This window comes from Erinaceus europaeus, chromosome 5 (assembly GCF_950295315.1).
Source record: "Erinaceus europaeus chromosome 5, mEriEur2.1, whole genome shotgun sequence".
Lineage (NCBI taxonomy): Eukaryota > Metazoa > Chordata > Mammalia > Eulipotyphla > Erinaceidae > Erinaceus > Erinaceus europaeus.
The window spans coordinates 807,552-834,491 of record NC_080166.1 but is presented as its reverse complement, the minus strand read 5'-3'; the positions used below and the strand labels follow the sequence as shown (position 1 = coordinate 834,491).

The window sequence follows — 26,940 nt, the reverse complement described above, 5'->3', positions numbered from 1 at the left end:
CCCTGAAATTCTTCCAGTGAAAGTAAGAGACTGGGTGTTGGTGTGCTCCGTTAATTACACACATCACCATGTGCGAGGACCTGGTTTTAAGCCCCCCTCCACATCTGTAGGGGTGAGGCTTTACAAGCAGTGAAACAGGTCTGCAGGTGTCTGTCTCCCCTACCCTCTCGATTTCTGTTCTGTTCAATTAAAAACAAAAAGAAAGGAAGAAATGGCTGCCAGGAGCAGTGGACCCATAGTGTTGGCACTGAGCCCCAGTAAGAACCCCGGAGCCGGTACACTAAATAATAGAAGAAATGATAAAAGGAGTGTTTAACAGCTGTCTTTGGGCATGTTAGGGCCTTGTTCTTTGCTAGACATACCAGCAATATCTTTTTTTAAAGAATTTATTCTTTTATTCATGAGAAAGATAGGTGGAGAGAAAGAACCAGACATCACTCTGGTACATGTGCTGCTGGGGATCGAACTCAGGACCTCATGGTTGAGAATTGAATGCTTTATCCACTGTGCCACCACTCAGACCACCATATCAACAATATCTTTTTTTAAATTTTTTTACTAATTTTATTTTTGAGAGAGATGCAGAGAGAGACACAGAGAGAAACACCAGAGCCCTGCTCAGCTCTGGCTTATGGTGGTGCGGGGGGATTGGACTTGGGACTTAGGAGCCTCAGGCATGAGAGTCTGTTTGCGTAACCATGATGCTGTCTCCCCTGCCCTATCAGCAATATCTTATGCTATTCTCCAGAGTGACTTCTATACAGTGGGATTATTATAACCGGTGTCAGGATTCCTGTTGTCCCTGGCCGGGCGTGGGGTGGGCTGAAGGGGTGCCAACCAGTCTGCAGACCCTCCTCCTCGGGGATCTGGGCCAGGGCCTGAGCCATGTGCGTGGCAGGATGGGTCCGCTCCCCAGGTGAGCTGCCCTGCTGGCCCAGAGGTAGAGAGGGTCAGCTTCACTGCCTGGAGTATCAGGGTGGACGGTAGGGGCCAGGCCCCACCCCGAGTCTCACAGGGCAAAGCGGTGTGCCCTCCTGCTGAGTTGCCCGCCACCCCGGCCCAGTGTCTCATGTTCAGAAACAGTACGAGGAGCTGAGGGCCGGCTGGGAGCTCACCCGGTAGAGCTCGTCCTTGACCACACTCTGTCCGGGAGCTGGGTCCAGCTCTGCACTAGGGAGCCAGCCCCACCTGTGGGGGAAGCTCCACGAGTGGGGAGCAGGGCTGCAGGCGTCTCTGCCTCGCTCCCTGTGGCTCCCTCCCTCTTAATTTCTGGCTGACTGTCCAGTGAGTAAAGGAAGGTAACTTAAAGTTGAACGAGCAGCTGAAAGCGAGTGAGCTCTGTGCACTTCTCTGCCGCCAGTCCGTTTCTACGAGGGCGTCGTGGAGCTGTCGCTCACTGCTGCGGAGAAGAAAGATCCTCAGGGCCTCGGGCTTCACTTCTACAAGCACGGAGAGCCGGAAGAAGACACCGTGGGTCTTCAGGCTTTCCAAGAAAGGCAAGTTTGATCACCCGAGCACAGTGGCGCCTCTGTGGACACCGGCTCCTTGCTGTACATTTCTGTCGGTGATCGTGGGGAAGTGGCATCGCACGGACAGCCCTGACTGCACCAAGTCACGCTCTCCCTCTAACTTCGCCACCAGGATTACCCGGGGCTGGCTGTCCCCACAGTTTCTGGCCTTCCCCTCCTACTTCGCCCGCCTTCTTTCCTTCCTTCTTTGACAGAGGGTAAGAGGAGCAGACAGGCCAGGTGGTGGCACGCCCACTGGGCCACTGGGTGCACATACTACTATGCACAAGGCTGTCAGTAGCAAAACCAATGGTTACACTGGCTTCTCCCCAACTTCTGGATCTGGGTAGAGACTGATATTTTAAAGAATGATTTGTAAGTTTTCTCAAATAAACAAAGATCATTACAAGAAAGAAAAAAAAAGGGTTGGTTGCTGGGACAGTCGGTCAGCAGTAGCACCAAGGTCAGTGTCAGCAGGGAAGTAGAAGCACGGGGGTGTGGACTTAAGTGTCTCTCTTCTCTGTCCCCCTACCCCCACCTGAATACCTGCAATTGAGACATTTCCCTCCTGAGGGGTGGAGTTGATATGTGAGGGCCCAGCATCAGGACAGAGCTGTCTGTTTATAGAGGCAACGTAAACGTTAAGACATGCTTTCATCCTGTTTGTTTAACCCCGTGCTTCTTGTATCGGTTGAAAATAAAATGATTGATAATTAATTTCAGTGCTAAACACATAAACATTCTACTAATTCAAATACAAGGCTGACCTGCTATTATGTAGTCACACAGCTACTTTTCACTTTTCCCTCTAGATTAAGTAGCTACAAGTGCATCACAGATACACTTCAGGAGCTGGTCAATCAGAGTAAGGCAGCACCCCAGTCACCCAGTGTACCTAAGAAGCCGGGGCCGCCGGTGTTGTCGTCTGATCCCAACATGCTGAGCAATGAAGAAGCAGGACGTCACGTAAGGGCCTTTCTCCCACCTGGAAGTACGCGGCAGTCGCCTTGGGGCGCTCTGTGATCTGGGGAAGGACTGAGGACATAGCAGCCCAGGACTCCTGACTGTCCGCAGTCCAGAAGGCTGTTACAATATCCTGCAGTAGAACTTCAAGTTGTGCTGATCTTTTCATTTTCTTTCTTCCTTTATTTCAGTTTGAACAAATGCTTAAATTGTCTCAAAGGTCCAAAGATGAGCTCTTCAGCATCGCCCTTTATAACTGGCTCATACAAGCTGATCTTGCTGATAAACTCCTGCAGGTAAGAAAAGATTGCTACTTACATATACTTCTTTTCAAAAATGACAAGTATTTTACATTTTTCTGATTTTTTTTCTTTTTGTTAGCATTTTATTAGTGATTTAATAATGGGTTTAAGGCATTATTCCTGTATTACTCATTTGTACGTTTCAGTAGCATAATTCAGTCTGTTACACACTCACCTAGTAACAGGAAGTACAGTGTCTCGTCTTACAGGTGTTCGTGTAAAGCCAAATAATGGAATATCTCTTCCCTACTCGGCGAAACAGGTTTCTCTTGGCTTTTTTGTTACTTAGGAGCTGGTTAGCATTGTGGAAGTCACTCAGTTAGGAACCGTGAAACCTAAACTTGGCTTTACTTCTGCCACTGAGTCACGGCGCCTTCACCGTCTCTTTCCTACCTGCAGTGCTAGTGTTTCTCAGCCTGTAAGGTGGATATGTGGCATTTGGTAACTATACTGATTTCTTGTAGTTTCACATCTAATAATCAAAAGCCACTTTTCAAAGTTTATTAAGAGTCGAATTGAATTCTACTAAATTATTTTTGTTGGCCTAATGCAACTGCTATAACTTACGTTAATTGTAATAAATGGAAAAAAGACTTTTTAAAAGAAAAAGAAAAATTGTTATCTTACCTGTTTGATTAAAATTTTGTGTTTATTTTCATAAAATGAGGCTCAATTGTGGTTCTCTCAGTATAATTTTTTTTTTTTGCCTCCAGGGTTATTGCTGGGGCTCAGTGCCTGCACTATGAATCCACTGCTCCTGGAGGCCATTTTTTTCACCCTTTTGTTGCCCTTGTTGTTGTAGCTTTGTTGTGGTCATTATTGCTATTATTGATATGGTTGTTGTTGGATAGGACAGAGAGAAATGGAGAGAGGAGGGGAAGACAGGGAGAAAGAAAGATAGACACCTGCAGACCTGCTTCACCGCTTGTGAAGCGACTCCCCTGCAGGGGAGGAGCCGGGGGCTCGAACCGGGATCCTTACGCCGGTCCTTGCGCTTGGCACCACGTGTGCTTAAAACGCTGCACTACCATCCGACCCCCATCAGTATGAATGTTGTCACTGAGCTGTCAGGAAATGTTTCTGAGCAGTGCTGCTTTTCCAGATCGCCTCTCCATTTCTGGAGCCACATCTAGTTCGAATGGCCAAAGTCGACCAAAACAAAGTCCGGTACATGGATTTGCTCTGGAGGTACTATGAGAAGAACCGAAGTTTCAGCAGTGCTGCGCGCGTCCTCTCCAAGCTGGCCGATATGCACAGGTATGGCATCGTGTTCTGTCTGTAAAGGCGATCCGAGCTGGGCCTTCCTCTCATTACCTCCAGCCTTCAGAATCAGAATCAGAGAGACGGTCGCCGGGAAGGGCGCCGATCCCATGCCCACGCCCTGGCGCCACATGGGAGTGCTGTGGCAGGGGGCTCAGTGTCTCGTCTTACAGGTGTTCGTGTAAAGCCAGATAATGGAATATCTCTTCCCTACTTGGCGAAACAGGTTTCAGTTGGCTTTTTTGTTACTTAGGAGCTGGTTAGCATTGTGGAAGTCACTCAGTTAGGAACCGTGAAACCTAAACTTGGCTTTACCTCTGCCACTGAGTCACGGCGCCTTCACCGTCTCTTTCCTACCTGCAGTGCTAGTGTTTCTCAGCCTGTAAGGTGGCAGGGAGAAGCTTTGTTACTGTGTTCTTCTGATCTGTCTGCTGTCTGCTGTAGGTTGGCCTGGGAACTTGAACCCAAGTCCTCCTGAGTTAACATGTTACTCTACTGACTGAGCCACCACCTAGCCCCTGAATTACTTTGAACTGTATGGACAAAAACTATTTCTCAGAGACCTTATACTTTGGAATGTGTTATTAATTCTAGAATAATTTTCTCTGTTATTGACTTTGGTTTATAGCACTAAAGAAATTTTTTTTTAATTTTTTCATTGGGGGATTACTGTGTTATAGCACTAAAAAAATCTTAATGCATGCAACTTGTGGATTATTAAAATCTGTTCTTCCATTGCATTTTCTAACTCGATTATTATATTAGAAGGCAGCAAAGACTTGGATAGGTCAGATTTGGACTTGTCTTTGTTTATAGAAACTGGAGTCCAGGAAGAGGGTACTGAGACAAAGCTGCTTTTAAACTGAGCCCCTGCACCCCACCTGCAGTGGGAGCTTCTCGAGTGGGGAGCAGTAGTGCAGGTGTCTTTCTGGCCCCACCCACCCATCTTTATTTCCCTTCCTTGATTTGTCTCTTTCCAGTAAAAAATACAAATTTTTAAAAGACGATTGAATAAAAATGGTCTCTTGCATGCAGACTGAGTGCAGGTGTGCACGTGTGTGCATACACTCACCTGTAGTGCTCACTGGACACGTGGACAGGCCTTCCTGGTCTTCGCCTCTGCTGAAGACCACTCCTTGATTGACAGCGCCTCTCACATTCAGAAGGCGCCGCTTAACACGCGGTCTTCACTTTCTGTCACGGGTTTGGTGATGGGAAGTAACTGATTCTAGTAGAGGTCTAAAAGCAATTTCTAACATAGGTGCGCATCATAGTCCACAGTGTATATGCTTAAAAATTTACTATGTGCGAGTTGTACAGTGGCGCAGCGGGTTAAGCGCACATGGCGGAAAGTGCATGGGCCGGCGTCAGGATCCCGGTTCGAGCCCCCGGCTCCCCACCTGCAGGGGGGGGTCACTTCACAAGCGGTGAAGCAGGTCTGCAGGTGTCTGTCTTTCTCTCCCCCTCTGTCCCCCGCCCCCAATTTCTCTTTGTCCTATCCAACAACAATGGCCGAAATAACAATAACAGCAACAAAAAAAAAAACCCTAGGGCAACAAAAGGGGAAAACTGCAATGTTATTAAATGTTTAACCCAGTGTGTGTGTGTGTGTGTGTGTGTGTGTGTGTGTGTGTGTGTGTGTGTGTGTGTGTGTGTGTGTGTGTGTGTGTACGTACACATGAATATTCAACCACCTGGCCCTATCGTGTTCATTTGTTAGAAGGTAGTGTATCAGTTTATTTTTATCTTGGCTCATGAATGATTCATTTTTCTTTAATAAATTCTTACATGTTAAAAATTTTTTCCTCAGCACAGAAATTTCACTCCAGCAGCGACTAGAGTACATTGCTCGAGCCATTCTTAGTGCCAAGAGTTCCACTGCCATTTCATCTACCGCTGCAGATGGCGAGTTCCTCCATGAACTGGAAGAGAAAATGGAAGTAAGTGCTGGTGGTGTGTGGGCCTTGGCCACACTTGAGTGGTGGTGACGTTTGCCCCACTGCTCTCCCTTCTTCAGTGACAGGCCTGGCGCAGGCGTAGCACTGACTCTGCCCTCCCTCGGCTGCCTATCTCTGTGCGTATTTTTGTATAAAGACACAGTCTAAGATGTTAGAGGGGATGCACCTCGGGGCATTGCTGCACTGGACTGCAGCTTCCCCGTGGGGCACACACCCCACACCCGTGCTGCCTTGCTTCGAGCCCCTCCACCACACGGGAACACTAGGGCGCTGAGTGTTTCTCCTCTATTCTCGGGTGGGTTTTGTTTTAATGCAGAGTAAAAGTAAAAGTGATCTTCAGAGCAGTCAGTGTGCAAGGCCTCACAGCTAGACGCAGTCTTCTTTCTCTGACCTTTCCAGAGAGGCTTTCCAGCACTCCCGCAGCAAGCACAGAAGTAGCTTGTGTCACGTGCAGTTGGCTGTGGAGGCCGACTTGCTGCAGCTTTGACTGAGTCCCCGATGTGTAGTGCTCCAGGTGCAAAGGTCTGTTTCCTGTCTGCATAAACCGAGAGTGAGTGGCCTTGGTTGCCCGGTGACTTTCGGAACAGTCTTTCCCTTTGCCCGGAGGGGACGAGGAGAGAGAGTGCAAGGTCTGGGAAGTAGCCCACTTGCCAGGTACACACCCGAGTTCAAGCCCGACCAAACTTCTCTGGTTGCCTGTCTGCCTCAGAACAAACTAACAAAAGCACCAGTGTTTAAGACACGTAACCGCCTCCTACACACCTTCCCTCTGAAGTGACAGGCCTTACTTCTTCCTTCATTCTTCTCGGTTTTCACTCGTGATTCCACACTCCTGGTTAGAGGGCCAGTGACGGCTGGCGAGAGCAGAGTCCACTGCTCAGCTCTGGTAAGACATCCCCTTCCCACAGTGACACTGACATGGGGGGACTGTCCTGAGTCACTGCCTGGAAGGCGCACACACTGCTCTCCACGCTCACTCTGTCAAACGTAAATTCGACCAAACCTTCCTGCAGAGGGAGCCGAGGAGGATAGTCCCACCGTGGCCTCGCTCTACTTGAGGGAGAACTGACGAAGGCTTCCTGCCACCGCACACCTCCATGAAGTTTCCCGTTGCGAGGCAGACGTGGTCTGTTGAGAGCTTTTGTTTCTGTACAGTGCTTTTGTTGGGTTAACTTGGAAGTCAAATGCTGATGCACAGCTTGATGCTTGATGAGTGGTCATAATACCAGATCTCTTTCCTGTCCAAACCAGGTTGCTCGGATCCAGCTCCAGATCCAAGAGACCCTGCAGAGGCGATATTCCCATCATTCCTCTGTGCAGGATGCAGTTTCCCAGCTGGACTCTGAGCTCATGGACATCACGAAGGTAGATGGCGGGTGCTTCCCAGGAGACTCGGCCATGTCTGCGCCACTTGGTTTGGGGACCCTGCTGCGTCCTCTTCTTCCAGCTCACCGCAATGTGGCCGGAGTCTCAGAGCTGACTGCTGGGGAGCAGCCCATTGAACGAGGCCCCAGATTTACCCTTGGCTCCTCGGTGCTAGAGCTGCTCAGTGCTCTGTCTCTTCCTGTCTCTCTCTCTCTCTTTCCCTTAGCTAAAATTAAAATAAGCTCTTATACAGGGGGCAAAAAAGCAGCTAAACTAACTTTCTAGGGAAATAACTATCAAGAATCTATCAGCCTCAGGGAACTTTGTTAAAATTTATTGATTTTTTTTAAAACTTTCTTACTTATTGGATAGAGACCCCCAGAAATCAAGAGGGAAGGGGGTGACAGAGAGACACCCGCAGCCCTGCTTCACCACTTGCAAGGCTTTCCCCCTGCAGGTGGGGTCTGGGGGCTCAAACCCAGGTGCTGTGCACTGTGAAGTGTTCCCAACCAGGTGTGCCACCCCCTGACCCCTAAATGTATTGATGTTTCTTCTGTTTACTTTTCCTATTCATGAAGATTCATTTATTAGTTGGAGCAGAGGCGAGAGAAGCAGAGCCTCACTTGGCCACATAATAATGCGAGGGATTGAACTCAGAGCCTTGTGCTTTCAGGTCCAGCACTTGACCCACTGCACCACCTCACAGGCTGCTTTGCCAAGCACCCTGGTTTCTTGCCTTAAGAAAGCACTTTAACCCTCCCAGCCCTCACACTCTGCAGCTGCTAACACAGTCTCTCCTTCAAGTGTTTTCGGACATGACTGCAAGTGCTGTGAGGTTTGTCACGAAGTCCAGAATGCATCAGATTTAGTTTCAGAGAATCCTGATTCTAACAGAAATGCCCTAGCGGCATCTCCCAGCCACCGCCACCACCACCAAAAACTAAAATGTCATCAAGTGTATTTACCAGGCACTCACCAAGGCCAGGGCCTCTAGCCTCCTTACCTTTACATCATAGCTCAGAAACGCCAGGTAAAATCTGCTTCACTCGTCTCTAAATGCCGGCTTCTGTTTGTGTGCATAACGTTGGCATTTTTCCCTGCAGCTTTATGGTGAATTTGCTGACCCATTTAAACTCGCGGAGTGTAAACTTGCAATCATTCATTGTGCTGGTTATTCAGACCCCATATTGGTGCAGACACTTTGGCAGGACATCGTGGAAAAAGGTAAGTGTCTGCTTGCGGTGCGTGGCCGGACCTGCTGAGGGCCTGGAAGAGCGCAGGCAGCCGGGGTTCGCTCATCTGTTCCTCGGCTGCATGGTGATTCAGTGGGTGGTGAGTGAGGGAGTGCGGTGGGGAGCTGTGCTCTAGAGCGAGGATCTGAGGGGAGACTCAGCAAAGGCTGTGTCTGTGTTGTTAGTAAGGGGCTGGGGTCTCCAGTGCTAGCAAGACTTACAGCATCTGCTCATGGTTTTAATGTGAACAGCAGGATATCTTAATCCTCAAAACAGACTTGCTAAACTCGGCGGTCTAGGTGCCGGCTGGTGGCGCACTGGGCTGAGCACACAACACAATGTGCAAGGCCCCGCCCAGGCTCAAGCCCTTAAATCCACAGCTGCAGGGAAGCTTCTCCAGATGTGGAGCAGGGCTGCAGTTGCCTCGCTCTCTGTCTCCCCCTTCCCTCTCAGTTTCTCTATCTAATAAATAGTTAACAAATTAAATTTAAAAATACCCATTTTAATGATTTCATATCATCATAAGTTGGGTTTCTGTTTTTCTTTTTATGTGTTTATTTGCCTCTTTGTTACAGAGCTAAATGAAAGCGTGGCTCTGAGCTCCTCAGATAGGATGCGCGCGCTCAGTCTCAAGATGGTCATCCTGGGCAAGACCTATGTCGGCACCCCCCGCTTCTTCCCGCTAGGTGAGAAGAGCCTGCGCACATGTGCACATCTGTTTCCTGCGGGTGAGGTGGGAAAAGGCGCAAACACACACACACACACACACACACACTTCTTCCCGCTAGGTGAGAAGAGCCCACACACTTCTGTTCCCTGTGGGTGAGTTGGGAAAACCATGATCATCTATTGCGGGAAGTCATTTCTTGGCTGCGATTTAGATCAGCTTAACGTTGCTTTTCCAGAATGGCAGACTTGGTTAGGGAGTGGGACTCTACTTGACTCGCCTGCAGAGCCCAGAGTGTCACCCACCCACTGTGCCGTCTGCCAGGCGCCCGATACTCTAGCTTACGCTCTTGAAGGTTTATTTATTAACCACCTAGAGGGAAGATGACCAGAACATTGTTCTGCACATGTGGTGCCAGGAACTAGATTTGGGGCTTCGCTCGTGAAAGCCCAGTGGCTCGTGCACAGCATAACTGCCTGACGGCTGCTTCTGATTGTTGATCCTCATGCTGTCACTGATCACAAGCCATTTGCCAGTGTAGCGGTTTTCCTCAGTTACAAAACAGCAGTGAGCACGCGCACATCCAGAAGGCCAGTGAAGCATTGGTGGGCATGTAAAGTAATTCCAGCATAGCACTTTAAAAAGTGTGTTATTTTTATTTATTGGGTAGAGACAGCCAGAAATTGAGAGGAAGGGAGAGTAAGAGGAGGAAAGAGACAGAGAGACACCTGCAGCCCTGCTTCACCACTCATGAAGCTTTCCCCCTGCAGGTGGGGACCAGGGGCTTGAACCCGGGTCCTTGTGCATTATAATCTGTGTGCTCAACCAGGAGTGCCACTGCCTGGCCCCAACATAACACTTTTTTTAAATGGAGGATTCAGGGAGTCGGGCGGTAGCGCAGGTGGCGCAAAGCGCAAGGATCCAGGTTCGAGCCCCCGGCTCCCCACCTGCAGGGGGGTCGCTTCACAGGCAGTGAAGCAGGTCTGCAGGTGTCTGTCTTTCTCTCCCCCTCTCTGTCTTTCCCTCCTCTCTCCATTTCTCTCTGTCCTATCCAAAAAGAACAACATCAGTAACAACAATAATAACCACAGCAATGAAAACAAGGGCAACAAAATGGAATAAGTAAATTTTTTTTTTTTAAAGTAAGGTTAAATAAAAAATTTAAAAATTGAGAATTCAAAAGTAAAGAGCAAAAAACTCTGGAAGTTGAGAGTTTGCTTGCTTCTGCTTGTTTCCAAGTTCCTGCGTGTCAGCTCTCTGGACTCCACATGAGTGAAGCCATCTGGCAGTTGTTTTTCATCTCTTTACTTATTTCACCAAGCATCATCAATCTTTTTTGATTGCAGAGTAGTAGTCCGTGGAATGTATATCCCATCACTTCTTTGCCCAGTAATCTGTCAATAGGCACTTAGCGTAACAGTGTCATTTGGTATTTGTCCATATTCTGAGAAAACTGACACTTCTAATAGAAGGCCAAGTGTACATAGTCCTTTCAAGGATATTTCTTTGTGACTTGGATTTTTAGTTGTGGAGTCCATAAATGTTAAAGGTGGAAGAGATCTTTCTTTTTCTATTACTTTCTCAACGGAATACAAGCCCTAGCAAACTTCAGTCTGGACCATGGTGTAGAACACTGAGTGGCCAACTCAAAGGCCAGTTCAGTTTCAGTGACAGTCCTTGCAGGGACTCCTATGCCTTTGGACAAGCAGTAGTCAGGACGGTGCTACCGGATGTGAGGGCGGTCTGGCTGCGACACCTGTCACCCCACTGACCGCCAGGGCTGATTCGGCCAGGCAGGTGTCCCCTTCCTCCCTCACTGCCCCATGTGCGTCCCTTTCGAAGCTGCGCACTCGGTCGAAGAGGATGGCCCTCCCCGAATAGAGACGGACCTGTCTTCGCTCAAGGGAATTGGAGTAGCTGCACTCCCCTGCTAGAACCTCCAAGCAAGCTCTCCAGGAATGTGCTGCCCTTAGTATGAGAAGCACCTTCCTGCACGTGTGTTTGCACATAGACACACGGGCCCACCAGCAGTAGTCCCACACATGGTTTGCTGCAAGACGTTCAGGGCCGAAAGCCTGGTGCCACCCAACACCCAGACTGAGTGGTGCTCGGTAAAAAAAAAATAATGACCTCTAGGGCCAGGCAGTGGAGCAGCAGGCTAAGCACATACAGTACAAAGCGCAGGGACCAGTGCAAGGATCCCAGTTTGAGCCCCTGGCTCTCCACCTGCAGTGGTTCGTTTCACAAGCAGTGAAGCAGGTCTGCAGGTGTCTCTCTCCCCCTCCCTGTCTTCCTCATCTCTCTTGATTTCTCTCTGTCCTATTCAAAAAATTGGGGGTCGGGTGAAAGGCTGCCAAGAGCACCAAACCCTAGCGATAACCCCGGAGGCAAAATAATAGTAATAATCATGATGATAGTGATAGCTTCCGTGTTTTATGCTTAGGGCTGGGGAAGAAAAATTAACAATGATAAAAAAAAAAAGACAGTGAACAATGAGTTTTTCTGTGTTTTCTCCTCAGATTTTATTGTGCAATTCTTAGAGCAGCAAGTCTGCACTTTAAACTGGGACGTTGGCTTTGTCATCCAGACAATGCATGAGATCGGCGTGCCTCTGCCCAGACTGCTGGAAGTTTACGATCAGCTGTTCAAGTCTCGGGTGAGAGATATGGGGCAGCAGAGTGGGGCGGGGCGTTCCGTCATGTCACGTCGTGTCTCAGATCATGTCTCAAGTGTGTGTCACTGGTCAGGACACCACACTTGTCTAAGGCCGAAGACAAGGAGCAGGGTGCCTTCTGCTCACGGGCCCTCGCCTCCTCACTCCTCGCCGGGCGCCAGACGGGAAGACCATGGATGGCACCCAGGACAGAATGGGTAGAGCTCTGCGGACGGCAGAGTACCTTGGGGGTCTTCCTCTCTCTCTCTTCACTGCTCTGTCTCTTCCCACCTCACTCCCTCTCCTTCTTTATGTCTCTGAAAAATGTAGAATAAAAATTGAGCCTGGCCAAATAGCTCACTTCATGTACCGCCTGGCCGGGTGCGCTACCCAGGTGGGAGCCTGGCCCCATCACACTGAAGGAAGCTTCGTGCTGTGGCCTTTCCCTCTCTCTCTGTCTCTGTGTCTGTCTTTAAAGCCTGCGGAAGGCGACTCAGCCCCAAGCCTCACGGTGTCCCGACTTACTCCCCAGAGTCCTGTCTGGGAGGGGCAGTTCTAACAGTCACGTGATGGAGACCTTGTGCTGAATATCAGTGCAGCCGAGTGTGTGTGTTCTGGTAAACACTGAGCACACTACGTCAGCTGTCACTTTACTCCTCATAAACTGACCTCAAAGGTTAGCACCTCAAGATCCCTCTCAGCAGGGAGAGAGAGCCACCTGCAGACCCGCTTCACTGCTTGTGAAGTGTCCCCATTGCAGGTGGGGAGTGGGGGCTTAACCCTGGGTCTTTGCGCTTAGTACTCTGTGTGCTGAACCTGGTGCGTCCCGCTCCCTCCCCATAGTTGTATAGCTGCTTGTCCTTTTAGCTCACAGGAGCCCCCACAGCAGTGAGGAGTGAGTGCCCTTCTGAAAAGGGCAGACGTGTGACATGACCTGTTCTGGTCACACACAAGTGACTGAACTTAGCACTAACTTGAACCAATATTCTGTCGCAGCTAATCCAGTCTCCTGTCTGTGATATCCAGCTAAGTCCCAGGGGGATTCAGCAGCTCTAGGAAGAGGTGGGCTATGCCTCTTCCCTCAGTTTCCTAAACAGAAAACGTGCCAAGCGCTTCAACTTGGGGCACGATGTCAGCCTTCCCTTCTGAGCACCATCACTGTTCAGACATTAGCTGTAACCAGCATTGAAATTACTACTATTTAGTCTTTTTTTTTTTTTTCTATCTTCTTTTCTTAGATTTTTTAATTTATGAACTGGGCGGTAGCACGTATTTCATTGTGCAAGGGTTTTGGTTCAAGGCCCTGGAACCCACCTGCAGAAGGGAAGCTTCACTCGTGGTGAAGAAGGGCTGCAGGTGTCTTTCTCCCACTCCCCACACACACACACACACACACACACACACAGTTTCTCTGTTCTATCCAAACAGATAATCTTAAAAATCTGTAAGGAAAGATGTATTTACTGAGAAAGCAAGAACCAGAGCACCACACACGGTGCTGGGGCTCAAACTCGGGACCCGTGCTTGCAAGGCCAGTGCTTTATCACTGTCTGCCTCCCAGTCCAGATTCATGTTTGTTTCGGCAACTGATTTCCAGGCCGTGGCAGCTGTTTGTTACTGCTGTAGACAGCGGAAAGACGCACTCACATGCTGTGTGTTTTCTTTGTAGGATCCATTCTGGAACAGAATGAAGAAGCCGCTGCACCTCTTGGACTGCACTCACGTTCTACTGGCCAGATACGTGGAGAACCCCAGCCAGGTTGTGAGCTGCGAGAGGTAATTAGCGGTCAGATATCGTGCAGCACAGGCTTGCAAGCGCTTGTAAGCAGCTGGGGAACAGATTGGGGGAGCAGAGGGTGTAACTTATGTCATTTACAGGTTCATTCTAAAGCCCTTCAGCTTTGAATTAGTGACTAGGACATTTTGGTTTTATCTTTATGTTCTTGGCCATTTAGAGGCATATTTGTTTGAAGAAATCAGACAAATGGAGTGAGTGAGTGAGTGAGTGAGCGAGCATTTAGCCCACGGGTCACTGCTTACCGCCCCCCACGTCCCTTCTGGTTTTCACGTAACTTCGTTTACTTCCTCTCTGGGGCCACCCTTTGGCATATAGACTTGGAAGAGAGTTCCTCGGGAGACAGTGTTCTGAACGTCTAACTGGTGTCTCTTATCTCTGCAGGAGAAGGTTCACCAACCTCTGCCTGGACGCCGTCTGCGGCTACCTGGTTGAGCTCCAGTCCATGAGCTCGTCCTCGGCCGTGCAAGCCGTCACCGGGAGCTTTAAGGCTCTCCAGGCCAAGCTGGAGCGGCTCCACTGATGACGGGTGTTCTGCAGATGTTTGATCTGTACAATAAAAGATGAGCTCGGTCCAGAACTTAAGAACTAGACTTTTTAATACAGACATCTCTTTAATGAGTGACTAGCATTGCAAAATGAATTATTTTTCACTACTACTGTGTTGTTCTTTTATAACTAGTTTGTGAAGTTGAAACCAGGGGCCAGGAAACGTCGCACTGGGTAAAGATTCAAACCTTATCCTGCGTGAGGGCCTGCCCTCCGTCGGGTACCAGCTGGGGGCGGCAGGAGCAGCGCCACGGGAGGTCCCAGGAAATGGAGTGCTACTTGGGTGGCTCTCCCTCTCTTACCTCCCTCTCTCTCTCTCAAGAAATGTGGAATAAAAGTCACCCGTTTGAAGACCGGTTTCCCTCCTGGCATGTTAAAAATGTTTTAACTGATTAAAGATCGGGTGATCTGGCGCCAAGGTGGTGCACCTAGTTGAGCGCACGCGCTACAGGCACGAGGGTCCAGGTTCCGAGCCCCTGGTCCCCACCTGCAGAGGGAACTCTGAGCTGTGGAGCAGGCTTCCAGGTGCGCCCCCCCCCCCACACACACACACACACACTTCCCTCTGAGCTCTCGCTCTACCACCAGTGGATGGAAATAGTAGGATGGTAGGATCTCCCGCCCTGGACAGCCAGACTCCTGTCCAACAGCCAGAGCAGAGCAGGCACTTGGCCAAGACCTCAGCCCCTGAAGAATAAAGAGATTATATGATCTTAAGTGTTCATGAACTCTTTAATTTTGCTGCTGGTGTAATTTTTGAATTTACTACTCATTTTCAAGTCACTCTAAGGGTATTAAATAGCCAGGCTGAACAGGAAGAGCCAGGCCAGAAGTCACGGCTGGGGGCGGGGCTCGCGGGGGGCCCTGGGCGGGGCCTGTGATCCGGGGCGGGGCTGGCGGGAGGGGGCTCGCTGGGCGGGGCTTGTGATCGGGGGAGGGGGCTCGCTGGGCGGGGCCTGTGATCCGGGGCGGGGCTGGCGGGAGGGGGCTCGCTGGGCGGGGCTTGTGATCGGGGGCGGAGCTGGCGGGAGGGGGCTCGCTGGGCGGGGCCTGTGATCCGGGGCGGGGCTGGCGGGAGGGGGCTCGCTGGGCGGGGCCTGTGATCCGGGGCGGGGCTGGCGGGAGGGGGCTCGCTGGGCGGGGCCTGTGATCCGGGGCGGGGCTGGCGGGAGGGGGCTCGCTGGGCGGGGCCTGTGATCCAGGGCGGGGCTGGTGGGAGGGGGCTCGCTGGGCGGGGCCTGTGATCCGGGGCGGGGCTGGCGGGAGGGTGCTCGCTGGGCGGGGCCTGTGATCCGGGGCGGGGCTGGCGGGAGGGGGCTCGATGGGCGGGGCCTTGATGCTCCCGCCGCTGGTCTGCGCATGCGCCCCGCCGGTGACGCCCGCGGACCCTCCCGCCGGGTCTCTAGGCTGCGCGATCGTGAGGCACCGGGCCGAGGACCGCGGTCCCCTCGCTGCCGCCCGGCTCCTCCCCGGATCCCGGATCCCGGAACTCCCGCGCTGGCGGCGTCCTGACGCGCAAACGGCCTCTGGCCTGCAGGCGGTGTGGACCCTCACCCGGGCGGTGTAGACCCCTCAGTCCCCTCACCCGGGCGGTGTAGACCCCTCAGTCCCCTCACCCGGGCGGTGTAGACCCCTCAGTCCCCTCACCCGGGCGGTGTAGACCCCTCAGTCCCCTCACCCGGGCGGTGTAGACCCCTCAGTCCCCTCACCCGGGCGGTGTAGACCCCTCAGTCCCCTCACCCGGGCGGTGTAGACCCCTCAGTCCCCTCACCCGGGCGGTGTAGACCCCTCAGTCCCCTCACCCGGGCGGTGTAGACCCCTCAGTCCCCTCACCCGGGCGGTGTAGACCCCTCAGTCCCCTCACCCGGGCGGTGTAGACCCCCCACCCCCCGCAGTGTAGACCCCCACCCCCCGCAGTGTAGACCCCCCACCCCCCGCAGTGTAGACCCCCACCCCCCTGCAGTGTAGACCCCCACCTCCCCAGTGTAGACCCCCATCACACAGTGTAGACCCCCACCCCCCGCAGTGTAGACCCCCCACCCCCCGCAGTGTAGACCCCCACCCCCCTGCAGTGTAGACCCCCACCCCCCCGCAGTGTAGACCCCCATCACACAGTGTAGACCCCCACCCCCCCGCAGTGTAGACCCCCACCCCCTGCAGTGTAGACCCCCACCCTGCAGTGTAGACCCCCACCCCCCCCGCAGTGTAGACCCGCGGTCCAGCCAGCAGGTGCCAGGTGGAGCAGAGACCCGGTTCTGCAGACCCAGATCTGTAGCCTGTGGGACCCTGTGTGGACACGGACCCTCCGGGCGGTGAGTCTGCTGCTCCCTGGGGAAGCCGGTGGGCAGGTCCCCGCAGGCCTTGCTGCTGGGCGGCGGCACAGTGGGCAGAGCCCTGGGATGTGCGGGCTCCCCCGCCTCTGGGGCTGCTGTCCTGCTGCCTGGACCTGCCCTGCGCCGCCTTCTGAAACACTCACCTGTGATCCTTTATGTGCGTTTATTATTGATGACGGTGTCTCTACTGCTTGTTCATTTCGGTAGAGACAGAAGTCAGGAAGGACCCGGCTCCCCACCTGCAGGGGGGTCGCTTCCCAGGCGGTGAAGCAGGTCTGCAGGTGTCTGTCTGTCTCTCCCCCTCTCTGTCTTCCCCTCCTCTCTCCATTTCTCTCTGTCCTATCCAACAACGGCAACATCAATAACAACAAGAAGCAACAAGGGAATAAATAAATATAAAAAAATTAAAGACTCAAGAAGGAGGGAGATGGAGAGGGCCAGGCGCGGTGGCCACGCGAGTGCTGCAGGGTGTGGGGCTGAGCCTGGACCTCAGGCCTGTCCTTCCCCATCCGCCTCCTCAATGTTTCTGTTCTTTCAAATAACAGTAAAGAAGAAAGAAAAACAAGCGGGACAGGTGGCACTGAGCCCCAGTGATGACCCTGGTGGGACTACAAAGCCAGAGGGAGAGAGAGGGAGGGAAGGAGGGAGAGAGAGAGAGAGGGAAAGAGGGAGGGAGGGAGGGAGAGAGAGAGAGAGAGGGAAAGAGGGAGAGAGAGAGGGAGGGAAAGAGGGAGGAAGGGAGAGAGAGGGAGGGAAGGAGGGAGAGAGAGAGAGAGAGGGAAAGAGGGAGAGAGAGAGGGAGAGAGGGACAGAGAGAGAGAAAGAGGGAGGGAGAGAGGGAGAGAGGGACAGAGAGAGGAAGGGAGAGAGAGGGAGGGAAGGAGGGAGAGAGAGAGAGAGAGGGAAAGAGGGAGAGAGAGAGGGAGAGAGGGACAGAGAGAGAGAAAGAGGGAGGGAGAGAGGGACAGAGAGAGGAAGGGAGAGAGAGGGAGGGGGGAGAGAGAGAGGAGGGAGAGAGAAGGAGGGAGAGAGAGAGACAAGGACAGAGAGAGAGAGAGGGAGAGAGAGGGAGGGAGAGAGAGGGAGAGAGAGGGAGGGAGGGAAGCCCCCCCCCCCCGCAGGTGTGTGGGCCACAGGCACCTTTCTGTGTTTTTGCCTCCAGGTGCTGCAGTGTGAATCCACTGCTCCTGGGCCGTTTCCTTTCCTGATTTTTTTTTTTTTTTTTTGGTCTGGGACAGAGAAATGGAGAGAAGAGGAGAAGACAGAGGGAGAGAGAGAGACAGACACCTGCAGCCCTGCTTCACCACTCATAGAGCTTCCCCCCTGCGAGTGGGGAGCGGGGGCTCGCGCTCAGTGCCGTGTGTGCCTACCCATGAGCCAGGTGAGCCCGTGAGCCAGGTGTGCCTGGCGAGCCCTGCGGCACGTGGAGGAAGGCTCTGGGCGCGACATCTGCCTTGTCTCCCGCTCTCATGAGGGGCTGGGTCGAACCCAAGGCTACCTGTTTCCCCCTGGAGCCACCCCCGGCCTCGAGGCAGTTCTGACGTGGGAAATGCTGCCAGGCGGGCGCCCAGTGCCCTCGTCCTGCAGAGCCTCCTCTGGGCCGTGCTGGGCCAGCTGCCTGCCTGGAGGGACCCAGGTGCATGGGCCAGGCCTCGCTCTCTTTCTCATAGCGTAATAACAACACTTACCCGGTTCAGGAAGGCTCACACTGATACTTGTTTTTTCCTTTTTAAAAAACACTTATTTATTTATTCCCTTGTTACCCTTGTTTTTTATTGTTGTTGTTATTATTTTTTAAATTTTATTTATGTATTCCCTTTTGTTGCCCTATGTTGTTTTGTTGTAGTTATTATTGTTATTGATGTCGTCATTGTTGGACAGGACAGAGAGAAATGGAGAGAGGTAGGGAAGACGGGGAGAGAAAGACAGACACCTGCAGACCTGCTTCACCGCCTGTGAAGCGACTCCCCTGCAGGTGGGGAGCCGGGGGCTCGAACCGGGATCCTTACACTGGTCCTTGTACTTCACGCCACGTGCACTTAACCCGCTACACTGGCACCAGGCTCCCGATACTTGCTTTTTCTTAACAGCTCTGGGGAATGAACCTATGGCCTCTTCCATGTGCACAGCCACCGTAAAGTGGCTTCCTGAGTTGATGGTTTTATTCTTTTATGTAGGAGAGAGCGGCACAGAGAGAGAGGAGGCCGGAGCACTGCTTAGCTCTGGCATGTTGGGAATTGAACCCAGGACCCCTGGCCTCTCAGGCGTGAAAGTCTGGTGCGCCACCACTGGACTATCTCCCAGACTACACTTCCGTGCCGACGTAGGTGTGAGCCCAGCTGGCACGTGGCACAGTTATGGGGGGGGGGCTTTATAAGCAGTGGGACAGTTTAGAGGCGTCTCCCCATCTCTCCGTCTCTCATCTGTCAAAACAAGGTCTGCTGAAAGCAGTGAGGCAGTGACCTGTGCAGCAGTCAGACCCCAGCCAACTCCCTGGGGGCAAAGAAGAAACACGTGGTTGGCTTATCTGCTTCCCTTCCTGTTAAGCTCTAGGTTCTTGTTGGTTTAAGTACAGTAAGCCCCAAAGTCAGAACACTATATATTTTTTTCTTTTTTTTAACTGTTTAATTTTATTGTTGTAGTTATTATTGATGTTGTCGTTGTTGGATAGGACAGAGAGAAATGGAGAGAGGAGAGAAAGACAGACACCTGCAGACCTGCTTCACCGCCTGGGAAGCGACTCCCCTGCAGGTGGGGAGCCGGGGGCTCGAACCGGGATCCTCACGCCGGTCCTTGCGCTTGGCGCCACGTGCGCTTAACCCGCTGCGCCGCCGCCCGGCCCCCAGTCAGAACGCTATAAAAAGCTGCGTGAGAAGTGTCTGCGCTGCTCCTGTCTCCACTGCCTGAACACCGCCAAGAGCCTCCCAGAGCGAACCACCGCTCAGGGGTCTGACAGGCAGGGCGCTCAGCCTGCGCACAGGTCATCTTCTGGCGGCTCTTCCTTTTCCCCTTCCCCCCCTCCCTCCTTCCTAGGCTAGAGACAGGGAGAAAGAGAGAGAAGGAGCAAGGTGTGGCGCCGCTCCAGTGCCCATGCAGACGAGGATCTTGTGCTGCCACAGGCACTTGGCGGGCACGTCCGCTGGGTGTCGTCTGTCCTGCTGTTGTTCCGTGAGCTGGCTGGGACTGTCCTAGCCCTGAGCCTCGGGGCGGTTTGCTCATTCGGTGACTGAAGACTTTAAGAATGACACGCGCGCCTGTCGGCCCAGACCCTGGGAGGCTGAGGCTGGAGGCTCGATCCTGTCTGCACTAAGTTTGGCATCAATATGGTGACCTGAGGGAGTGGGGGCGGGGGGGCGGGGCACCCGTGTCAGAAACAGAACAGGTTAAGAATGGCACATGTTCCCCTGCACAAGGGTGCCGGGCTAGCGTGGGGGTGCCTCTACCTGGCGCATGCTCTCTGGGTTCCCTCGACGGAGCCAGCCTGGGCTGCTGCTCACTCAGGAACCAAACACTCACGCAGGAGATAGATGACTCAGGAACCCAACATGGGGTGCGAGGTAATGCAGCCTTTATTGATCAGAGACAGCGAGCGCTTTTATAGGCTAGAGCCGGAAGTGGCAAGTCGGAAACGGAAATGGCTAGCAAAGGGGGTGGAGAAAGGCAAAGGGCTGGGAAGGTATAAACTTCCTCAGCAACTGTTGCCATGGTTTTAACTGGGGGGATTAATGTTACCCTGCAGGGGGGGCGGGTCTCCAAGAAAACAGATCAAAGGATGGAATGGGTGGGGATCTTTCAGGCAAAACAATGATCATGTAGATAGGCCATAGTGTCAGCAATGCAGGGGGAGCAGGGGGAGCTGGTTTAGTGTCCGACAGGTGGCAGTAATAAAAAGGGATGGTTATTCCTGGAACTCGGGGAGAGTCCTACCTGTCCAGCCTCACTTTCTCTCTGGACCTCTCGCTCCAGGTAGTCCCGTCCCACCAATGCCGCAGGATAAGGCATTAAACCCACACTTAGCGGAGGGGTGTCAGGGTCGCAGGGCAAGGAGCTTGCAGTACTGTTGTGACCATCTTTTTTTTTTTTTTTTTCCCTCCAGGGTTATTGCTGGGCTCGGTGCCTGCACGTGAATCCACCGCTCCTGGAGGCCATTTTTCTCCCCTTTTTGTTGCCCTAGTTGTTGCAGCCTCGTTGCGGTTATTATTGCCATTGTTGACGTTGCTTTGTTGTTGGATAGGACAGAGAGAAATGGAGAGAGGAGGGGAAGACAGAGAGAGAGAGGGGAGAGAAAGACAGACACCTGCAGACCTGCTTCACCGCCCGTGAAGCGACTCCCCTGCAGGTGGGGAGCCGGGGGCTCGAACCGGGATCCTTACGCCGGTCCCTGCGCTTTGCTCCACTTGCGCTTAACCCACTGCGCCACCGCCCGACTCCCATGTTGTGACCATCTTAAGATCAACTTGGGGGGTGGCGCACCTGCTTAGGCGCTCACACTATAGTGCACAAGGACCCGGGTTCAAGCCCCCGGCCCCCACCTGCAGGGGAAAGCTTCACGAGTGGTGAAGCAGGGCTGCGGGTGTCTCTCTGTCTCCCTCTGTATCTCCCGTTCCTCTCTCAGTTTCTGTCTCTATCCAATTAATTAATCAATTAATAATAAATAAATAAAACAGTCTTTCATACTGAGTAAAGCAAATCACAGAGGAAGTTCATTGTCCTCCTTGTCCAGAGTCTGACAGTCAACTGTCGAGAGAGCAAATACATTTGCTGATGAGTCAAGATGTAGGATACTGATTTGAAACTCGCTCACCAGCCCTGCGGGGCCCCTAGTCACTAATACAGACTATTCGCTGCCACCACCACTTTCCCCACAGCTTCTGGTGACTATTTCACTTAACCGGTTATTGGTCTCTTAACGGCATGGAGGTAAGATTAGAAGTTCTGACATCAACATGCATCAAGCAGAAAAAGCCCTGGCCACACATCTCCTGGTTGGGACAGGTAAGGCCTTGCTTGCTTTATTCCTTCAGTGCCCGTTTTGATAAGTGTTTAGATGTGTGGTCTACCTTTAAAATTCAACAATGTATATGACTTTTAAAAAAATCGCCATCTTGGGAGTCGGGCGGTAGAATAACTACCAGAATAAAACAACAAGGGCAACAAAAGGAAATAAATATAAATTTTTTTTAACAAAATTGCCATCTTTAGAAAGAAACAGGACTTGGTGTGTTTGTGATTTATGTTTAATAATGCTGTACTAGAAAGCTAGGTGGTCCATCTAGAAGAAATAATTTACTTAAAAAAATTTTTTTAAATTTTTTTATATTTCTTTATTATTATTTATTTTATTTATTTATTTATTTATTTTCCCTTTTGTGGCCCTTGTTTTTATTGTTGTTGTAGTTATTGTTGTTGTTATTGATGTCATTGTTGGATAGGACAGAGAGAAATGGAGAGAGGAGGGGAAGACAGAGAGGGGGAGAGAAAGACAGACACCTGCAGACCTGCTTCACCATCTGTGAAGCGACTCCCCTGCAGGTGGGGAGCCAGGGACTCGAACCGGGATCCTTATGCCGGTCCTTGCGCTTTGCGCCACCGGCACTTAACCTGCGCTACCGCCCGACTCCTAGTGCTATCATTTTAAACTTCTAAATGCAGCCATTCTTTAAATCGGAAAACTATAGTGATTACCTGGGGGGTGGGGGGAGGGCACAGATTTTCGGTGGCGGGAAAGGTGTGAAATTTTAGTCCTGTCACTATTAATATGACATGTCGGGGGGATTAGGTTTAATACCTCAAGTTCTCCGACTGCCTGGACCATAGCCCTAAGTGCAAATATTTGCTTTTGCCTAAACATTTAATATGGATGGCAGTGGGGAGACTGAAGATTCAGAACTCTGGTGGTGGGAATGGTGTGGATTTAAAGCCTTGTTGTCATATAATTCTGTAAAATAAAGAAAACAGAAAATCAATCAGTCAATATAGCCATCAGGTCATTCAGCTAATAACCCTGACAATAAGTGCTTAAACTAGGCTGAAGACCTTTAGTTTATCCCTTAGCCTCAAGATTCTGCTTCTCTTTGTTGTTAATGATTTGTGGAATAAATAAATAAATAAATAAATAAATAAAACAAAGAAATGATTTGTGGTACAAATGTATCAGTATAACCCTTCTTAAATATTGTCACATTGTTTTCCTTTCTGGGATAATTTATTTGATTAGAGGTTGAATCAACGTCTACTATATCTTAAGTCTCTCACTTCTTTTAGGAAAATGAAGCTGTTTTCCTGTTGGATGATGAACTCTTAAGTGAGATGAACTTGCTGTCAGGAAAGACAAAGAGGATCCCTACTCTGCAGCCCCTGCTGAAGGACGTCACCGCCCTGACCACATCCAGTAACGGTTAAGTGGAGCTGAGCAGCCGGATTCTTAGTGATCAGAGTAATTCAAAGGGGTTTTGAGATTCTAAGTGTCGTGTCGTGTTTCCATTTTGGGAACAGATGCCTGGCTGGCGGGGGCACTCGCCACAGGGGAGCTCTTCCTCTGGCACAAAGACCAAGACTGTTTGAGGACCATACAAGCCACTGAGCAGCCTGAAGAGGCCATCAAAGCTGCAGCAGGTGGGCTCGGCTCTACTAGTTTGGACTGGTTTGACTTGGTAAACTGGAGGGACTACTAGTTAACAAATTGTCTCTGTGTATATGCTTTTATTTCTGGGGGTGGTGTTTATTTGTGACAACTAAGTTGTCTTGAGAAGTAAAAGCCTGGCAAAAAAGTCTAGCCAGACGGAGAGAGAAGAAGCCACAACACCAAAGCTCCTTCAGTTCATTGGGGCCAGGCTCGAACCTAGGCCTTGCTTAGTTTCCTCACGGTCAGATACACAACTGTGTTCTGTGGTGGGGGAGGTGGGTTCAAGGTTTAGTGGTCTTGATGAATTTTTTGTGCCTTTATTTATTTATTTATTTTTTAGCAAGCAGTCTGAAGCTGAACTTGTATGTGTCTGGAGATGGGAAAAGAGTTCTGCTTATCGTACCTTCTGGAGGCATATTTCTCTGGGAACATAGAGAATTCGGTGATATCTTATCTTCTCAAAGCCCGTCCCTCAGGGGTCAGTGGTCTCAGATCGTCACACCTGGAGAAGCAGCTTACCTGCCATCAGCCGCAGACAGAGAAGCCGCAGCTCACGCTGTTTTCACGAGAAATGAGGTACAGCAAGCCAGTCTTGTGAGCTGAGCTCTGGACACTTGTGCGGCTGGCAGGCAGAGTGGAGAGGAGCAGCTCTTATCTGTGATTACCATTAGTTTCATGGTAGTTGTGAAATTATTGAAATACAAGATATTTTCATGTTTCCCAGTTATATTTAAAACTATTTATACAGTTGTTTGAATTTAGAGCTTTCTCTTTAGTTTTAAAGTAAAACTAGTTTTATAATTTAATAAGCTAAAACTGGTGCTTAATTCTAAGGAAATAACACATTAATTAACCAAAAAACATTTATAATATCCAGTGCTACTTAGTAAAAGTCAGTATTTTAGGTGCTGGGCAGAAGTGCACTGGGTTAAGCCCACATAGTGTGAAGCTTAAGGGTTCGAGCCCTGGCTCCCCACCTGCAGGAGAGTCACCTTGCAAGCAGTGAAGCAAGTCTGCAGGTGTCTGTCTTTCTCTCCCCCTCTCTGCCTCCCCCTCCTCTCAATTTCTCTCTGTCCTACCTAACCAACAACAGTAGCAACATCAGCAATAATAACAGCAACTACAGAAGGAAAAGAAAAAAAAAAAAAGGCCTCCAGGAGCAGTGGATTCATAGTGCAGGCACCGAGCCCCAGCGACAGCCCTGGAGGCAAAAAAACAAAACAAAACAGTATTTTATTATCCAGTGTGCTAATACTGGAAATTGCATTTTGAAGTTTTTTCTTGCTTTCTCTAGTATCCCATGCAAGAAGTGGTAGTCTAATTTAAATAATAGGTAAAAGACAAATATCTGGGAGTATTTCAAGTTACAGTCCTGTAATGAAGGTTTTTTTTTTTTTAATTTATTTCTTTATTGGGGAATTAATGTTTTACATTCAACAGTAAATACAATAGTTTGTACATGCATAACATTCCCCAGTTTCCCATTTAACAATACAACCCCCACTATGTCATTTATCATCCTTCATGGACCTGTATTCTCCCCACCCACCCACCCACCCCAGAGTCTTTTGTAATGAAGGTTTTTATCTGAGTACAGTCCACCTTGGTTCCCATCTGTGGCATGCCTCTGGCTTAAAACTATGACTCAGTGGTCTGAGAGGTGGCACGTGGATAAAGCACTGGACTCTCAAGCATGAGGTTCTGAGTTCAATCCACTGGTAGCACATGTACCAGAGTGATGACTGGTTCTTTCCCTCTCTCTTCCTATCATTGTCATTAATTTAAAAAAGAAAAGAAAAGAAAGAAACTGACTCAGCCTTGGGCTAATGTTAAAAATGCATGCTGGGTCTTTTTTTTTTTTTTAACAGATTTTATTTATTAATGAGAAAGATAGGAGGAGAGAGAAAGAACCAGACATCACTCTAGTACATGTGCTGCCAGGGATTGAACTCAGGACCTCATGCTTGAGAATACAGTGCTTTAACCACTGTACCACCTCCCGGGCCACCATGCTGGGTCTTGATATTGTATATTTGTTTATTTATTCTAAGAAATATATGCTTTGCTGGGAGTCAGACAGTAGCACAGTGGATTAAGCGCATGTGGCAAAATGCAAGGACCGGCCAAAGGATCCTGGTTCGAGCCCCCGGCTCCCCATCTACAGGGGAGTCGCTTCACAGGCGGTCTGCAGGACCGGCGTAAGGATCCCGGTTTGAGCCACCAGCTCCCCACCTGCAGGGGAGTCGCTTCACAGGCGGTGAAGCAGGTCAGCAGGTGTCTGTCTTTCTCTCCCCCTGTCTTCCCTACCTCTCTCCATTTCTCTCTGTCCTATCCAGCAACAACGACAATAATAGTCACAACAATAAAAAACAACAAGGGCAACAAAAGGGAGGGAAGAAAGAAAGGAAAAAAAAAGAAATACATGTCTTTCACGTCTTGATTCCTTTCCAGATCAGTTAAATACTAAAGTATATGGATCTGTCTACAGTTACTTGGAGACTGCTGTCTGTGCTCGTTTGCGTTTTACTCTGGAGAAAGCCTCAGGTCAGCGTTCCTGGCCGTCAGGTGGCATGAGAACGGACTCACTGCTACAAGGTGAGCTTGCCTTTTCCTTCTCTTCTCTTTCCTTTTCTTTGTGGTTTCCAGTGCAGGCTTTGACACACAGGCACAACCCTTTCATCTTCTCGCCCTGTTCTGGCGTTTGGCCCACGTGTGTACATTAGTCGATGTACATTTAACTCCTGACTTCTGAGACTCTACAGACCCCTCGTTCTCTTTTATTTATTTACTTTGCCTCAAGGGCTACTGCTGGGGCTTGGTGCCTGCACTACAAATCCACGGCTCCTGGAGGCTATTTTTTCCCCACTTTTGTTGCCCTTGTTGTTGTTATTGTTGTCATTGCTATTGTTGTTGTGGGATAGGGCAGAGAGAAATAGAGAGAGGAGGGGAAGACAGAGAGGGGGAGAGAAAGACAGACACCTGCAGACCTGCTTCACCCTTTGTGAGGTGATCGCTCTGCAGGTGAGGAGCCGGGGGCTTGAACTGGTATCTTTACACTGGTCTGTGTGCTTCAGGCCATGTGCGCTTAACCCGCTGTGCTACCACCCAGCCCCTCAAACCCTTTATCCTCATAGCGTAAGTATTGCTCTGTTACTTTGGTTTCATTTCTAAATGTTTACTGTAAAATGTCTTTGTGCTCTTGGAATTGAGAACACAAACTAACTATTTTGGAGAGAAATGCAGCTGCAGCCATGCGCCGTCCCTAGCGCTGAGTTCCTGTGTGCCGACACCACTGCTGGTGGTGGACGTTTTTCTCTTTATTTTCTTTCTTTTTCTCTGATAGGACAAAGACTTGATTGAAAGGGGAGGGGGGGACACAGAGAGGAAGAAAGACAGAGAGGCATTTGCAGCACTGCCTCTCCGGGCCATGAACCCAGGTCCTTGCACAGGGCAGTGTGTGCACTCAACGTGGGTACACCATCACCTGGCCCTGCAATTGAAGTTTTAGAGGGATAGAACTTACTTCAGGGGGTTGGGTGGTAGCACAGCGGGTTAAGTGCAGGTGGCACGAAACGCAAGGACAGGCGTAAGGATCCCGGTTCGAGCCCTTGGCTCCCCACCTGCAGGGGAGTCGTTTCACAGGTAGTGAAGCAGATCTGCAGTTATCTGTCTTTCTCTCTCCTTCTCTGTCTTCCCCATCTCTCTTCATTTCTCTCTGTCCTATCCAACA

General features: G+C 50.7%; 2 protein-coding genes and 1 long non-coding RNA gene across 6 annotated transcripts in view; all 3 read left to right on the top strand.

Moving 5' to 3' along the window:
* Positions 1-14,603, top strand: part of NUP155 (nucleoporin 155) — a 48,892-nt gene extending 34,289 nt beyond the window's left edge. Inside the window, exons 25-35 of one of the 4 annotated variants that reach the window (XM_007532033.3) lie at positions 1,361-1,496; positions 2,321-2,474; positions 2,663-2,767; positions 3,876-4,030; positions 5,844-5,973; positions 7,243-7,356; positions 8,460-8,580; positions 9,164-9,274; positions 11,775-11,911; positions 13,578-13,684; positions 14,088-14,603. In XM_007532033.3, coding sequence (XP_007532095.2) covers positions 1,361-1,496; positions 2,321-2,474; positions 2,663-2,767; positions 3,876-4,030; positions 5,844-5,973; positions 7,243-7,356; positions 8,460-8,580; positions 9,164-9,274; positions 11,775-11,911; positions 13,578-13,684; positions 14,088-14,226 — 1,409 coding nt within the window. In that variant the 3' untranslated portion in view covers positions 14,227-14,603. The other 3 variants (XR_009549898.1, XR_009549899.1, XM_060190965.1) reach the window with 3 other exon arrangements.
* Positions 14,604-15,607: 1,004 nt separating this feature from the next.
* On the top strand, positions 15,608-19,759 carry LOC132538667 (uncharacterized). The gene is made up of 3 exons (XR_009550020.1): positions 15,608-15,792; positions 16,457-16,564; positions 19,022-19,759. It is a non-coding gene; the product is annotated as an uncharacterized LOC132538667 (long non-coding RNA).
* Positions 19,760-21,316: 1,557 nt separating this feature from the next.
* The window catches only part of CPLANE1 (ciliogenesis and planar polarity effector complex subunit 1), a 107,575-nt gene continuing 101,951 nt past the window's right edge, over positions 21,317-26,940 (top strand). Inside the window, exons 1-5 of the mRNA XM_060190957.1 lie at positions 21,317-21,580; positions 22,850-22,982; positions 23,081-23,200; positions 23,551-23,786; positions 25,699-25,805. Of these exons, the coding sequence (XP_060046940.1) occupies positions 21,500-21,580; positions 22,850-22,982; positions 23,081-23,200; positions 23,551-23,786; positions 25,699-25,805 (677 nt within the window). The 5' untranslated portion in view covers positions 21,317-21,499. The remainder of the gene's footprint in view (positions 21,581-22,849; positions 22,983-23,080; positions 23,201-23,550; positions 23,787-25,698; positions 25,806-26,940) is intronic.